The 16,192-nt window shown below is 37.3% G+C and overlaps 1 protein-coding gene across 3 annotated transcripts in view; it reads left to right on the top strand.

The window, feature by feature from the left end:
• The window catches only part of GRB14 (growth factor receptor bound protein 14), a 48,226-nt gene that overhangs the window by 6,025 nt on the left and 26,009 nt on the right, over window positions 1-16,192 (top strand). For all 3 annotated transcript variants that reach the window (XM_014954217.1, XM_014954216.1, XM_014954218.1), the window contains exon 2: window positions 13,859-14,015. In XM_014954217.1, the coding sequence (XP_014809703.1) occupies window positions 13,859-14,015 (157 nt within the window). The remainder of the gene's footprint in view (window positions 1-13,858; window positions 14,016-16,192) is intronic.

Below are 16,192 nucleotides of genomic sequence, written 5' to 3'. Positions count from 1 at the left end.
AGTCCATCTTAGTATCTTACCCTTGGTAGTGACTTCCTAAAGTTTCTTTTTTGAAGATGCCCTTACTCGGTTGCTTTCAACCCTTTATTCATGATTACATTATGGCAGTGTGTTTTTCATAGTTTAAAGTAGCTATATGAGAACAGATTTATTCTGGCACAGTGCCTAATGGGTGCCTAGGGAACAATACAAAGCAAGGCAAGTCAAACTTCCTAAGTCACGCTTTCCAAGAGTACATATCCAGTTCTTGATCCAGAGTTGATAGACTCTCATCTCATTTCTCATGTTTCTCATATTTCTCATAACATGTTTCATCTTCTCTCTCTGGCAGATCCTAATGGCTGTCTTGGACTGCTGACCTGTATCTCTACTAATACACATGCTTGGGCATCAATTGTGTTAACTTGGAGACATATCTTTGGTTCCTTTCTTTCCCATGCCTTGCACATCCCTGAGGTTACAACTTCCTGATATTTGTGTCTTTGCTTTTCATTTGGCACCACTAAAATTCTTATGAAGGACTGACACCTGGGAGGAAGTGTCAGCACCCTTAACTCTTTTCCTTTCTACTACAAATCCTCTTTTTCTTGCTAGGATCCTCTTTTTCCTACCATTCCTCAGCATACTCTGATTTCTTCACAGTGTTTTTTCATCACTCTTGTTGCATACTGTGTCATTTCCACCCCCGAACTTTGCCCTAACATAACATTGTGCTTTTTTTCTTAGACCACTTAGACTGCTTTTCTGAACCAGTTAATTCCCTTCTCCAAGAGGTTAGCAATTAAGTGGTATCTAGACTGAATAGCAATTGGAGCCCTCTGCTTGTCTTGGACTGGCTTGACAGCCAGACTTAACTAGCTCATCAAATTACCCACCAGCTGTGTACGCAAGCCCTCAGTGTTGTCATTTTGCCTTTGGTTCTGTTGAGTGTAACTTGTTGGATTGGTGTCTGTCACCATCCTTTTGGGCATCCTGTTTGACAAGACTTTTAGGATGATCATAACACAAATAAAACGCATATATTCATGATGATATGAACAAGACTTGTGTGTGAGGAACAGAAGCAGCCGCCAGACAGCCCAGAAGACCTCTGAGAGTAGGATATAACAGCATCTGTAGAGATGAGAAATGTGCTACTGACTTCTCAGTTTTCCTGTACGACTGAAGCCTGCTCAGTCTACATACTTCATTTTTCTTTTAGAACAAATGATTAGAGGTAAATAATATCAAAATACACTGAATTTCTGAAATGATTAGTCATTCCTTATTCCTACATCATCCACTTAACATTAGCATTATGTTCCACTTTGTTCACATGTTTTAGTGAGTAGTGTCTCCTGCATAAGATGACTATGATGTTTTTGCCTGCAATTACAAGGCCTAATTTCCACGCCCAGGCACTCCTGGTCTTTCTTTCTGTTCCTGTAGTGGTTTGGATTTGTTGGCAAAATTTGCTGACAAATCTGTAATAACGCGGCAATGTATAGTTGAAAGTTTTACATGGTTTGAGTAGACTTACTAGCTTTATTGCAGGATTTACTCTTTATTTTGATTTTATGCTTTGGCCAGAGGGAACAATGCTATGTGAATAAAATGAAAGACAAGTTGAAAACTGTTGAGCGATAAAATGTTCTGTCAGAATAACTATTCTACAGCATTTAAACCTTGCTGTTATATACCACCAGTGACTAGAAACAGGTACCCAGAGACAGTGCTGGGCTGTTAGGATGTTGTAGTCTGACCCAGCAAAGCACTTTTTTTGGTCTTAAACCAAATGGAAAGTGCTTCAGCATTCTAAACCAACAATTATTTTAGCGATTTAACCTACATAGCCTTTGTCATATTTGTTCTAGGCATTCGTTGTACCACTCCAGAAATTCCAAGAAAATTTCCAAATGTTATGTTCTTTAGCTAAAAATCTAAACTTGGCTTAGTCTTACAGAGTTTACATTCTTTTCTCCTCTAGTGACCTCCATGGGAATACATAGGTGACAAAAGTGATGACAAAGGCATTCTTTGCTTTGAAGCTGTGCTGTAGTTTAAGCCAGAACGTCTGTATAAAATTGTAAAAGTGAAAGAATGTTTTAAGAAAAAATATTTTTGCTTTCCTTTTATTTTAAAAAATTATTTTAGGACTGTTGCAAAGGAAGTGAGAAACTAACTGGTGTCTTAATAGTGTTATTCAGAAACTTGGTCTTTTTCAGCTTCAGCAAGAGATCTGCTCTACTGAGAAACCAGCAACATAGTGTGAAAAACCTGGTAGAAACAATAGGTATTTCTTTTTATAGCTGGTATCTTTTCAGAAACATAGAGTGCAGCCAGAATGTGGCAGCAACAGATTTGCTTTTTCTTGTGCTGGAACACAGCATTCTATTTATCTCTGACAAGCGAAGGATATGTTGGACAAACTGCACTATTAAATACAGAAAGCCTCGTTTAAATAATGTTAGTGCTTTGACATAAATAGGGACAAGCTATTCAAACATGAGGCTGATAACATTTTGCCCTTAACTTTGTTGCACACAGAAAACAAACCCAGAAGTGTCTTTTAGTGGTTTTATGTTCAAATTTCTTTCTCCCCGATCTTCATACATGACTTCTTTGGAAAGTAGAGTAGTGTGTGGATAATTTTTACCATATTTCTAGTTTGGGGGATAAAGAACACTTTATTCCCCAGTGCACTGGTAACTTTTTCCATTTTCTGTTCATTTTGTATTTCACAAACTATTTAAAAAAAATGAAATACTGAAGTTCCTCCTTCAAGTCAGATTCTTTGAATCTGCTAGTATGATTTTTCCATTTCATCCCTCTTTTTAAGTCCACTTAGTCTAATTGGATATTTTTCCATCAGTATATTGTAAGTGCATTCTAAATGTTGCTATTGTACATAGTTAAGTGCAAAGCTCTGTGTTACTATTAAATATATAAAAGCTATGTAAAGTTAAGACTTAGCAGGCAGCATGGAAGCAAAGGGCTGAATATATACTAAATAACATGTTTACAAATGCGGCTAATAAGCTGTTCACTTCCACTAAATTAACTTTTCATGAAGAAAAGCTCATGTGAAATTACCTTCTTAATAACCCTAATGCAATAATCAAGTCCAGTCTGAATATTGATCTCTTTAAGTCAAACAATGAGACTTTTAAACATTTATCCCAAAGAACTTGATTTCAGGGCAAAACATGAAGCTCTTAGCTGCTACCAAGATGAATTTTGTACTTTGCTAGTTATTTTAGCAATTTTCTCTGAATTTCATGAGAAATATTAAGGTAGCTCTGAGTGAAGATAATGAGTCATAAAGCGTGTACGTTTAACCGAAATAACTTAAGCTTCATACTGTGAGCTGTATTGGTTGGACATACTGAACTACGTGAAAGAGTGTGGTGATTCTGACACTAAGAGGTGGTGATGCGTGGCTAGAAGGGAGAATAACTTGTGGACAAATGCACTTGTTCAGAAGTTGGATTATGTTATGTTCTTCACTGAGTTTTACAATTACTTTCCCTTGGTTAAAGAATTTTACCCAAATTTCACTGGATTGTTGTAATCGTTTGTTTATTTTCTTTTAGTGGATAGGAAGATGGAAACTCTCTTCCTAATTGAGAACCACGTGTCTATATACTGGGTTTAGGTTAACTGGGGAGCCAGGCATACTGTGCACTGAGGTTCCGAAGTGACCTATGTTTGATTAGCTGTCTGTAAGCGGCACATAGAAGAGAAGAATATGGAACCTTTTACCTTTCCCAGGGTCAAGAGGTTCTTCAAATACAGTTGTGTCAGATGTTAATGTACACACTTCGCATTACTCAATAATGTAATGAAAAATAACCAAGATTTATTTTTATCATGGCTTGTAAAGAAAGGGTTCTCCACTGTGATTTAAAGGTGAGTAAGAGTAAGAGTCTAAAATTACTTGACTATAGCCAGCTGTTCTGAAAATTAACCATTCATTCCAAGCTTGTATTTATTTTGCAGTGTCTTACTCCATGACTGCTTAATCTTCATAATAGCTCTTCTTTTGAAGAACTTGGGAAAAGTTCTTGGTAGCAATCAATATGAACAGCACTATCCCACTGAGTTTTTTCAGAAGTATGATGATTACTCTGAACCATTCTAGTAACTGCTGTGAACAAGATGGGGAAAAGTTTTCATAAACTGAAGAGTGTATTTTCTTTTAGGAAGAGACAGATTCATGTAACGTTAGTAGATTAGTACCTATCAGCCTGGCAAGAGTGGCTCACAAATTCACAATGCAGTACCCCAGAATTAATCTGCTGCAATAGCCTTTGGGCTTTTTCTCTTTCTCAGGAATGAACAGGAGTTTATACCTTATGTACATCGGATGCAGTGATAGATGGAGCATGAGCCTCCATTTCTATTGATGCTAGGAGAAATTGAGGTTTGCCATTTAAGTTTTAGGCTGTATAACTTCTGTTAACTATTTGTTTTTGCCTTTTCATTTCGAGAGTCCCCTTTTTTAAACTGGCAATTTTATTTCACCTGTAAAGATTAGATGTAGGAACATATCCTTCCATATCCGTTGTGAATAATTAATGCAAATAAATCATTTAGCTGCTCTGCAGTGTGTTTATCTTGTATAAGTGATCCTTTGACTGCTAAATCATCTAGCAAACCTGCTCATTTTCTTTCATTTTTGCTATTCCATGGAATTGTATTGTTTGGAATTTTTGCTAATGATGTTTAAATTTCCTCACAGATTTCTGGTTATTCACACACATTTTACCAGTTGTACTTGAAATGCCTCTTTAGGTGCTTTTGTTTGGAATCTCTGAAAAAGATCTCTGATAAGGCAGAATAATTTGAGACTCTCTATTTAAATAAATTGTCCCATCCACCCCCGCCTTTCCTTATAAATAATGTGCATTCTTTTTAAGGACTTCATTGTGGTTTCTACTTCTATAGATCCCTTTGCATTTCTTACTCCTGATTTGGTCCTTTGTTGTGGTAATGGCTGTTGATGATGATATAGGTTTAATCTACATGTTATTTATTACTGCAATTGTTACTTACAGTATGTTGAATTTCATGATGTAGCTGTTGATATTTAATTCTCCAACTATGTTAACTTTTTGAGTAAAGTATCATATAATTACTGTTATCGTATTATTAATAATAATCTCACTTTCTGCTCTAAAAGTAGTTGTACTATGAGTTAATTGTCCAAAGTGTGGAAGTTGCTTTCTCTAGACCTTGCCTTTTGTTCAGTTTTATGCAAAAAATGAAATATTCTGTAATTATTTTATTACTATTTATAACTATATTTTGCTTCTGTTGACCAACATTGAAAAATTGAATGTATCAAATTCAGGATTAAATAATGATATTTATACTTAACTTTCCTGTTGTCTTTCAAACCTTGTTTCTCTTCAGTTTTACTGACGTTGTCTTTGAGATGATTGCATGTCAGCATTGTCCTCATTCTGCCATTTTTTCTAACATCATAATGTGATTGTCATAACCTTTGTTTGAAAGAACTTTGCTGGTATATTTTTGCATGTAGCTTATTATAATTTGGAGATCTGCATAATTTAACCTCTCTTTTTATAATACAACATATTTACACATCTAAAGCAGTAGTCATATGAGCAAGTCTACGTGCTTTACAAATCCTAATGAGTTCAAACTGTTACCCTGCTGTACAGAAATAGATTTCAGTTCCCCTGAACCATTTTAAAAAAAGGAAACTGAGGGATTAATCCTGACTTGCCCAAAGTCAGATGGCAAACATATTTTAAAACTAAGAACTAGACCTTTTTTGTCTTTAGGTAATCTCAAATATTTTTTGTTACTTCTTCTCATTACTGTTTAATTCCTTTTTTGTGTGTGATTTTTCCATTCATGGGAAGGTCAATCTTGTGCTTGTCTCGGGGAGGGAAGTGACTGTATGGGCTATATGATATAGACAGTTGCCATAGTATGTAAACTAACAGAATACTACTAATAGTTACATTGTTTTAGTTGATAATGTGTGCATACTCTTACTGTGAAATTAATTTTTTTTAATACCTTCTAACAAAATAGTTAGGTCTGAAAAAATTCATTGTGTTTTGAGGCAACAAATTAATGAATTGTTGGGGAAATCGTTCTTGTCAGTGGTCATATATTTGAATAAAGGCTGGAAATTAACATTATTTTTGCTCTTTAAAATGTCATTTTATAAATGGTTAGATTTTGGAAATGATAAGAGATTTTTTTAGGTTGTGGAAGGAAAGGTAGGCAATTTTCATAGTCTTTACTCTTCCTTTCTTGGCACTTTGGTTTTGTTGTAATACAGGCATAATTGATTATTAGTGTTTATATATCTTTTAGTGCTTGTAAGGCCATACATCAATCTATCAGTAATAGGCAAGTGTATGCAAAGTTCACTTTTGGTCATGTGGAAGAAGCTCCTCCTCCTTCATACAACTACTTCATTCTTTGATGTTTGCTGTCCTTGTGTTCAGGGACTTGGCTTATCTTCAGTTTCTTTAAATTGATCTCCCAAGTCTTCAATATATGGCTCCACAAGCCATACCAGGTGCTTAACTTTTCCTTAATAGCCTTGATGGTCCTATTGAAGATGACAGTTTCAGTTCATTTTATGTCACTTATAAAGTGTCCAATCTGCCTATTTTGACTGTTTTTTTATAAATTTTCCGGTTTGTACCTTGAGAAGGAAGCAAGGGCTATGAAGTTGATCAAGAGAATGGAGCATCTCTTAAGCTTATGAGAAAAGGCTGAGAGACCTGGGTCTGTTTAGCCTGGAGAAGAGAAGACCGAGAGGGAATCTTATCAATGCTTATAAATATCTAAAGGGAGGGTATCAAGAGAATGGGGTCAGGCTTTCACAGCGGTGCCAAGTGACAGGACAAGGGGCAACGGACACAAGCTGGAACACAGGAAATTCTGTCTGAACATAAGGAAAAACTTTACTTTGAGGGTGTCAGAGCACTGGAACAGGCTGCCCGGAGAGATTGTGGAGTCTCCTTCTCTGGAGATATTGAAAACCCTCCTGGATGTTCCTGTCCTGCCTGCTCTAGGTGAACCTGCTTTGGCAGAGGGGGTGGACTAGATAATCTCTGAAGGTCCCTTTCAACCCCTACAATTCTGTGATTCTGTAGTCTAGAACATTGGAATTACAGAATAGAAAATGTTGCTGGCAACAGGATCTTAAAATTTTCTTACTGAAGTTGATAGGAATACAGGGAGTCTGTGCATGAAAGAGATTATAAGTCTAATGCTCGTGTCACCTAAGCTACTGCATATATATCCTGTACATTTTTCTGCATGGAAGCAGTGTTTCTTCTGCCTGTTGAAGCTATGCTATGTTCCAAATAAGAAGTCAGGATTCACTGGGATGTGTATTTTACCTAAATTTGGTGTTTGGATTGCATGCTGGAATTTGCCCTCTTCCCCCATGGACAGGCTTCCAGGTAATTGTCACTAATCACTGGGTGACAGTTCCGGCTTGCCCAGTTACACACGACTTCTCAATGTGTGTATAACTGTGTGTGCAGGCATCGTGTGTGGTGCCTTGTGAACACTCCTCAGAAGTGAGGTTCACAGGCTTAACGGCCACCATTTTAGATCTGGGTGCCTAAAATACTAACGAATCCTCTGTTGTTTTGTGTCTGTGCTTCAGTTCTCAGTGTTCATTCCTCACATGTACAGGACAAATTTTTGAAAGCTTCTGTTGTGGTGATTAAGAAAATAGTTTTTTTACAATGAGCAGCTACAGTTTATCAATGTGCGAATGTGTGCATGTTTTTTTTTTCTCCTCTTTTTTTCTTTTTTTTTTTTTTTCATGACAGATGTAGATTTCTGTGAACTGAGAATCCTTTTGGCCTGGAAACCTTCCCTTTGGAGGAAATATTGGGACCTGGCCTTCTCACTGTAGACTGGGATATTTAAAGAGAAAGTCTTGCATTCACTCCTGATAACAAAGACAGTAAACTTTACTAACACACTTTTTTTTTTAAACTAGTCATGAGTTAACCTGCCCTTAAATATTTTTATGAATGTGGAGTTTTGCTGATTCTCTCTAGAACCACGACAGCCTATTGCTATAAGTCATAAAATAGTTCAAAATGCTAGAAATTTCCAAGTGCTTCCATTGTAGTTCAAATACACTCCAAATTCCCTTACCCTCTGCCAATATCAATAAGCAAAAAACTTTGTCTAGCAGGAGGCAAGGTTGGAAGTTGGAGAACAAATGCTTCAGGCAAATGGCCTGTTAGTTAACACTAAAGACAGAGGTTAGCACGGTATCAGGCAAGATCTCAGGGGAAGTATGGCACCCTGGAGTGTAAGACTTTTTAACGCCTGGTTTTGCATACAATAACTGTGCATTTAACATAAATGTGACTGAAATTGTAATGTAAGTACAAAATGTGCAATGTTTTATTCATGGGGGAAAAAATAATTGTAGAAATGATAAGCTGAAGTTAGGTGCTTGTATCTTTTTAAATAAAAGTGGCCTGATTTTTTTTTTCCAAAGGTGCTGTCCATCCACTGTCTTAATGACTGTACAGGAGCATTAAGAATCGTGTAAATGTTAGATCATTTTGATGTAGACACCTAAATATGGACTCCATGCACTGAGTGGTTCTTTTTCTGTTGGATCTACCTGGCTTTTTTCATGTTAGAACTCAGTTTGAAATTCCTCATTGCAGGGTATGGTCTATCCATATGTTTGTGCTGTTTCTGCAGATTGGAACTTCCAAAACAGATGGCTTGAAGATTCTGAAGCACCAGACTTGGACACTCTCTCTTAAAAGTCTATGAAAGATATAATTTAATTATTGTAGTGGAGATGATGGTTGAGTGTTGAAGATGACTCGAGGGAGTAAAGTCTAGCCTTCTCTTGCTCCTCCCTCCTCCCACACTGATTACCTTATGTGCTCTTTTACTTATGCTTTTAAACAGGTGCTGATTTTTTTTGCTTCTTCTGATTATTTTTTTTAGTATAAAAGCTAGGGTCTCCTTTTTCCTTTTCTGTGTTAAATACTAAGTTATATTTGTCAACACTGATTTTAAATTCTGAGTTCAGATATTAGTGAAGTACAAATGATAATCTATTTTATTTTGAAGCAAGCAATACTTCTTATCAAAATAATTTTTTGGTGGGTTAAAGATACATTGCACATCTTGGATTTTGGCTGATTTTTAATATGTTGAAAAATGGAAAAAAGAGCCTGTAGGAAAGCTGTACCTCCTTGCCTGCTCCCATAGGCAAGGAAAATGATTAATGCTTGTCATGCTCAGCTTGGTGCTTTCCTCCTATAAGAAGATCTTGGAACTGCTAATTTCTTACTTCCAGTGGTTTAAATGAAAGCTATTGAGATGTTTCTTTTTCTGACCTTGGGAAGAACTAAAATCTACTTCTATTTATAAACTAGACAGGAAAGAAGAAGATTTGAGCACTATTGAGGCAACTTCTAACTGTCTACTAGTAGGTATGGTCAAAGGAATTTAAATAGCTTGCTTTAGAAAAAAAGCTTGCATGTGTATGGTAATGAAAACTATAATGACAGCTTGTTTTCAATTAGCAGCTCTATTCTTGTGTATTATTTCTCAGACAAATTTAAGGGGAAAAAATGAGAGAAAGTTGGGATGACTGGCCAACCTAATGCATGATGGTAACTGCTAATAAAAATAAAGAAGTGGTCACTCAGATTTACTCATCTCTGTAGGAGCTCAGCATAACTGCATCTGTAGCATAATCCTGCCACCCTTTAATTCTTGGAGTGTCCTCTACTTCTGGGAAGAGAAATATTTGTTGCAACATATTTCCAAGGAAAAATGGGATTTTGAATTTATCTTTTTCATCAGATCTACTCCCCTTGGAACAAATACATTCCCAGCAAATCCTACAAGACGCTTTGCTTCAAACACAGGAGAAGAGCAGACTAAGCAACTTTTTCTAATTAAAAACCCCTTCAAAGGTCACTCTAACTGATGGGATTTACACCATCACATTCAATTCATTAAACTAAAACTGTAACAGAAGTTCAGAAGGGCCTGTGAGGTGACTGCCTGTCTGTTGTGTCCTGCTGTATTTGAATCCCTTGCAAGGAAGAGAAAAAGGACACAGCATTTGTGTTTTATAAGGCAGCACGTGTCGCAGCTGTGAGCTGGGGTGATCCGTTGTCCTAGACTTGCGCAGGATTTATTTCCCTGTACTGAGAAAGCCGAGTGAGAATACTCATAGAGAACATAAACTCTGGGGGGTTTTGCTGTTGTTTTTTGTTGTGTTGTTTTGTTTTAGCTGTACTCCTGTAGTCCAAGGCCACTTCCAAGGCTTCCTGCTCCCTGAGTTGAATGGCCGGAGGCAGCTCATTATCATGACTTGTGTTGCTGTCTTCAGCATTTTAAAAAGTCTTTTTCTATTTCTTCAGCAATAAGAGTGTAGTCATCTGCACTGCAACTCTTAACCCTTTTAAAAAGAATTTCTGTAAAAATCGTCCGTCAAGGGCCTCAGCATGGGCTCTACGTGCTCCTGCTGTAAAATAAGCACACCACCTAACTTGATGAGTAGCTGGAGAAAACTGTAGTAGCTGGTACGTGCTGGCAGGGTCCCTTGCCAGGGCACTGGCGTGAATTCTCACTCTGACTTTATTGAGATTATTGAGAAATAGAATAGAATATTTCAGTCGGAAGGGGCCTACAACGATCATCTAGTCCAATATTAGGAAAGTTGCTTTAATTCTCTCCCTTTCTTTCCCCTTCTATACTGTCTCTCTCCTTTCTGGCACTTCCGCCTGTAAAATCTTTTTTTACAGATTTAACCTGGCACAGACTTACTGGAGAGGCTAATGAAGCTGTCCCTGACCTTCAGTACTGCCCAGAGTAGGACATATTTTAAGGTGATGGGATGCTGTTTTGTCTACTTACCTGTACAGCCCTCCATCCCTTTCACAGCACATCCTGCCAGACACCTCTTTTAATTTCATCTTTGAATCCTTGTAAATACTGCAGGAATTTAAATAATTCATGCCGGTTTATCCTGAACTGCAGAACATCATTTCTGTGTGACTGGAGTAGGAGTTTAAGTTGTGTGTGTGGAACAAGACCCTACTGCAAGCAGGCTGCATGGCCACTGGTCTCACTTGCTTAGCAGTGGGAATGCTGCCAAAGCACAGATATCTTAGAAAACCGACCATAGCCACCAACCATGGCTGCTTTGGCAGGATTGATCATTGTGTTCAGTATCATCTTGGTCTTTTTGGCTTTTGTTTTAAATGCAAAACTGGGCTGTAGTTTAGGCCCATGGAAACTTTGAATTGACTTTCTCCAAGGTCTGCTTGTTTTTCCTGGAAGGCTCTGCTTTGAGGGGGTTGATTCATGAGTGGAGAGAGATTTTCACACTTTAGAAGCGCATTTTTAATGTTTGCCGTATCCTGGAGATCAGTGTCATGGCAAGGGTGGCTGAACCTCGTGTGGCACTTTTGAGCTGTCACATTTATTAGCTGAAATATTAAAGCAAATCATCACGGACTTCATGCTGATTTAATATGCAGGGCCAAAGTTTGTAACAGAAGTGCTGTATATGTAGTTCCATAGAGAAGAGCAGGTTTTGGGAGAGGAGTAAGGCCATCGATGTGCTTTAATCTCTATGTAGTTTTCAAACGGAGTCCTTTGTCCTTGTTCTGATGTTTTGAAAGCATGGGTGAACTGACCTGATTTTTTATTTTTATTTTTGGATTTCTTCTATTAGAGGGAGAAGCAGGTGGCAGGAGATACAGTTGCAGCTCCTTCCTCACTTTCCTACCAACTTCAGCACAAACCTGAGAAGGAGTTGCTGTAACAAGTTAGGGCAACAATACATTGCTGATTGTTCATTAAATACTTGAAAGGAGCATATGTTTAGTAAGGTGACAGTTAAGGACTGCCAATAACATGCTTGTTTGTCTTTATAGTAAAAAACTGTTTTGTTTAATGAAGGGTTTGCAATGGTATTTAGGTTTTGTGTATAAAGTGCAGCTGAGGTGTGTCATGTATTCTCACGAATATCGATAAATTGATTAAAGTAAGAGGAGGATTTTTGAGATAAATTAAACATGTCTTGGACACCCTTTGTCTTGAGGATGTCTATGCTCTGGCACAGTCAGGGTAGGCAGAGTTGTTTAACCTGTGCTGAGTTCCTTGCTGTTGTGGCCAGACTGTCACTAGCAAATTAGCTGCTTAGTGTTTCCATTGACACAGTACACAGCAGGCACTGCTCTGGGGATGGGCATTCAGACTCTTACCATTTTGCTAGAGAGGGAATAATGTTGCTCGGTGTTTCTTGACACTACTGGAAAATGTAAATATCGGGGAATAAATCTCACTCTTAAAGATGAATGAATGTATTCACTTCCCAATCTCACAACATTCAGTCATTTTGGGTGAAAATGTTTGTTTGAAAATGCAAAGACTAAAAAAGATGCATTCCAGACTTGATTACTTAGTATGTTTCTGACTACCTGGAAGACTTCTATGGCATGTTTAGTGTTGCAACAAATCTTCTATACCTGTTCATGTTTACCTGCCTATTTGCATTTATAATAAAATCTCAAACATCTGTTTTATTTTAGGAGCTATGTTACTATTCCGACATACAGTACCACAGAGAGGAGTTATCTTTGTGTCAGGAGCCTCAGTACTTTTCCCTTTTTATGTTTTGTCTACTTTTAAAAAAAAATGAGAAATAGAGGAAATCTAGCAGAGTATTGAGTTTCCTAACTGCTGCAAGGAGTATGAAACTGTTTTCTCTTCTTATGCAAAAAAAATTCTGTGTTGACTTTAATGGGTTTAGTCACTGCAGAGCTTACAAGGACAGAGTGCTAGTGATCACTAGTGATGCACTAGCATTAATTTCATCCAATTCACTGATTCATTAGTTCCTTCAAAGAAAATGTAGAAAAAAACCACCTAAATGGTCATGCCTTTTTTTCAAACAGTCGATATACAATAAGATTTCCTCAGCCTCTTCATTTTAAACTAAGCATAAGCAGGTTTAGCTTCACCTCTTCAAGAACTTAATGGACATCCATTCTTCAGGACGCTAAAATGTGTATCAATGTAGAAAAATAAAATTTTTTAACTGAAATTTAAAAGGTGGAAAGGATGAGGAGAAGTCATGAGAGTTTATGTGGCCTCCTTCTCCCCTTCCCCCAAAATACTTAATAGAGTAAAGAAACTTGGAAAAACTACTGAGGTAAAAGATGATAAAAATTGCTTACTTTAAGTATAGATCTTCTAGAACATTTTATTTACATTCCCAGTCCTCATATGGTGGTAATTCTTTTCCATGTATGACAATTTTGATTCTGTCTGTATGTATAAATAGCTCTTTTCACTCATGGTTCCAGTTCTTGCTTGTCAAAATTTGAAGCAGCACTGTAGCATCTCCTTTTTTTTATTGTATACAGAACTGTGAGCATCTTGAATCTCATTATTGTTCTCTGATGTAACTCTACCTTTGTCAAATCTTTCTACAGTTCTGCAGTCATAGAGTTGTTGCATTTCACTTTTCATCCTCTGTGGTTTCTTATTTAGCTTATATGAAAATGTAAAGTTTCACCAGATTTATTTACCTGTTCATTACAATTTTTTTTTAAAGCAAATGCAGCAATCTGTCCAGTGTCCTGTGGCAAGGGATGTCCAGCAGCCAATTCTAGAAGTAGGGTACTCTTTGCTCAGTTGTTCTGTTCTCAATTATGCCATTGCACTAGAAAGAAATGGCTGTTTTTAGTTTTGCATCCCATGCATTAGAGGTTCTTGTCTTAGTCATGAAGCTGAGAGGGGAACATATTTGGATGAACTGAATCAAAAATTAAACTTCTGAATATTTTAGCTTTTTTATTTCTTGCAGGTAATTAAAGTGTATAGTGAAGATGATACTAGCAGAGCTTTGGAAGTACCAAGTGATATAACAGCAAGGGATGTATGTCAGCTGTTGATACTGAAGAACCACTATATTGATGACCACAGCTGGACTCTGTTTGAACAACTTACCCACACAGGTTTAGGTAAGACTAATGCTACACAATGATATGGCAGTAAATAAGGTGTTTGGTTTTCGTTTTCCTATAGAAATGCAATTGTAATAGAAAAGCTTGGGAGCAAAATGATGGGAAGGGCTTGTGTGAATTTGTTCTTTTGGGGCTTCTCACTTCTGTTTTTTTGAAAGCATAGCTAGAAAATACATTTTGTTGTGGTACGTTTGCCTCACACTACTTGATCTGCATCTGTAAGAGTGATTTGGAAGACACAGGTTCTCACTGCAAATTCTTCCTCACTCTTCCTTGCTTTTCTTTGGCAGTTCTTCCTCTTCTACTGGTATTTCCTGCTTATCTCTAGCAAGACTTGAGTTCTTTTCATTGCAAATAAAATTTTTGCTGTCCCCAACACACCTGAGTGAAATCTCTGACATCAAGGGCAGAAAGCAGTTACACAGTGCTATTCTATCTGGACAATAGGACTCAGTCTTCAGAAACAACATCAGAGTAGGCTGTTAGTATTTTCTTTCAATACAATCAGTTTCGCTAGATTTATTGTGAACTCTGGGACAGGACTACTTAAGCAAAACAAACCCATTCTTCTAAACTTACAGTTATCGAACAATGAACTGTGTTGAAGTGACTTCATGCTTAGTATTTTAATTTGCTGGAAACGAAATGCTCTGAACTCCTTCCACATCGTCAGTGTTCCTCTAGTGTAGTAAAAAGCCTTTTTTTCTGTTATTTCAGAGTGCAGCTATAATTTTAATTTCTGGTCTGTGTTCCTTTTTGTAGTGTATAGACATAATTTTGCAGTAGAAAAACACATTAAGACAAAATAAATATATAGAGAAAGGAGATGTTTGCAGAGATGTAAGTAATGTGGAACACAAGGAAGAATTCAGTCAGCAAAAGATGAGTTTGGAAGCCCACTGCTAGGATGTACTATTGAACTGATACTGCTGGAGTGGGTCCAGAGAAGCTGGTGAGCGGTCTGGAGAGTAAGTCTTATGAGGAGAGGCTGAGGGAGCTGGGGTCATTCAGCCTAGAGAAAAGGAGGCTGAGGGGAGACCTTATCACTGTCTACAACTACCCGAAAGGAGGTTGTAGTGAGGTGGGGGTTGGTTTCTTCTCCCAAGTCACAGGTGATAAGACAAGAGGAAATGGCCTCAAGTTGCAGCAGGGGAGATTCAGGTTGGGTGTTAAGAAAATTTTTTACACTGAAAGGGTTATTAAGCATTGGAATGGGCTGCCCAGGGAAGTGGTTGAGGCACCATCCCTGGAGGTATTTGAAAGAAGGGTTGACATGGTGCTTAGTGACATGGTTTAGTGATGATTTGTTATCAGAGTTAGGTTGTTGGTTGGACTAGATGATCTTAAAGGTTCTTTCCAACCTAGACAATTCTATTATTCTATGATACCGTCGTCAGACAATCTTACTTCCTTTTACAGCACTACGTTTCAGTACTGTATTGTGTTTGGTTTTGATAGGGAATTATATCAGAAAAACCTACTAAAAGACAATGCTATTAAAAAAAATCTCGTTTTAGTTTCACGTCACTCAAAGTTTCCATATTATTCTTGAACTTTGGCACTGTACTAGAGTTACCAAAGGTAGTACTTCTGCAACTTCAAGGGCAGTTCCAGCTGCTAGTGCAAAGTGTGACTTGAGAAAGAAGACATTTTGGGGGCCTTTCCCATGTTCTAAAATACATAGAAAACTCCTTGAAGTCCTAATTCTCAGAGGAGATTGCACTGGTACCTGGTAACTAAAGTACTGTTGATTTTAAAAGAAAATACACACCACCAACAAAAAAATACCCCCACACCTCTCTCAATATTTACATATCATTAAAAGCTATTTTAAAACTCTCTGTGTATGTATCTATGGAATCTGGACTCGTGCATTTGTGCAAAATAAACTTGAGTGTGCATATCTGGCTGTATTATGTTTAACAACTGTATTTTAAAGAGGAACTACAAAAGTTATAACTGATTTCTGCCCTTTTCTGCTCCTTTATCCTATGAAGGCAGCCACAAACATTTTTTTTTTTTTTTTTTTTTTTTTTTTTTTTTTTTTTTTGCTTTGGAACATTTCAAAGATATTTATAACCTTTTGCACTGAATCTATCAGTTGTAAGATGCTTCCAGCTCAGAGTAAGGTCAGAGTTAAATCTGGGTCGAGGCTGTAAATGACTGACTGCTAT

The sequence above is a fragment of the Calidris pugnax genome, unplaced genomic scaffold, assembly GCF_001431845.1.
Source record: "Calidris pugnax isolate Ruff unplaced genomic scaffold, ASM143184v1 scaffold103, whole genome shotgun sequence".
In the NCBI taxonomy this organism is placed as follows: Eukaryota; Metazoa; Chordata; class Aves; order Charadriiformes; family Scolopacidae; genus Calidris; species Calidris pugnax.
Note: the sequence above shows the minus strand (reverse complement) of the source record. Positions and strands in the feature narration are given on the sequence as shown.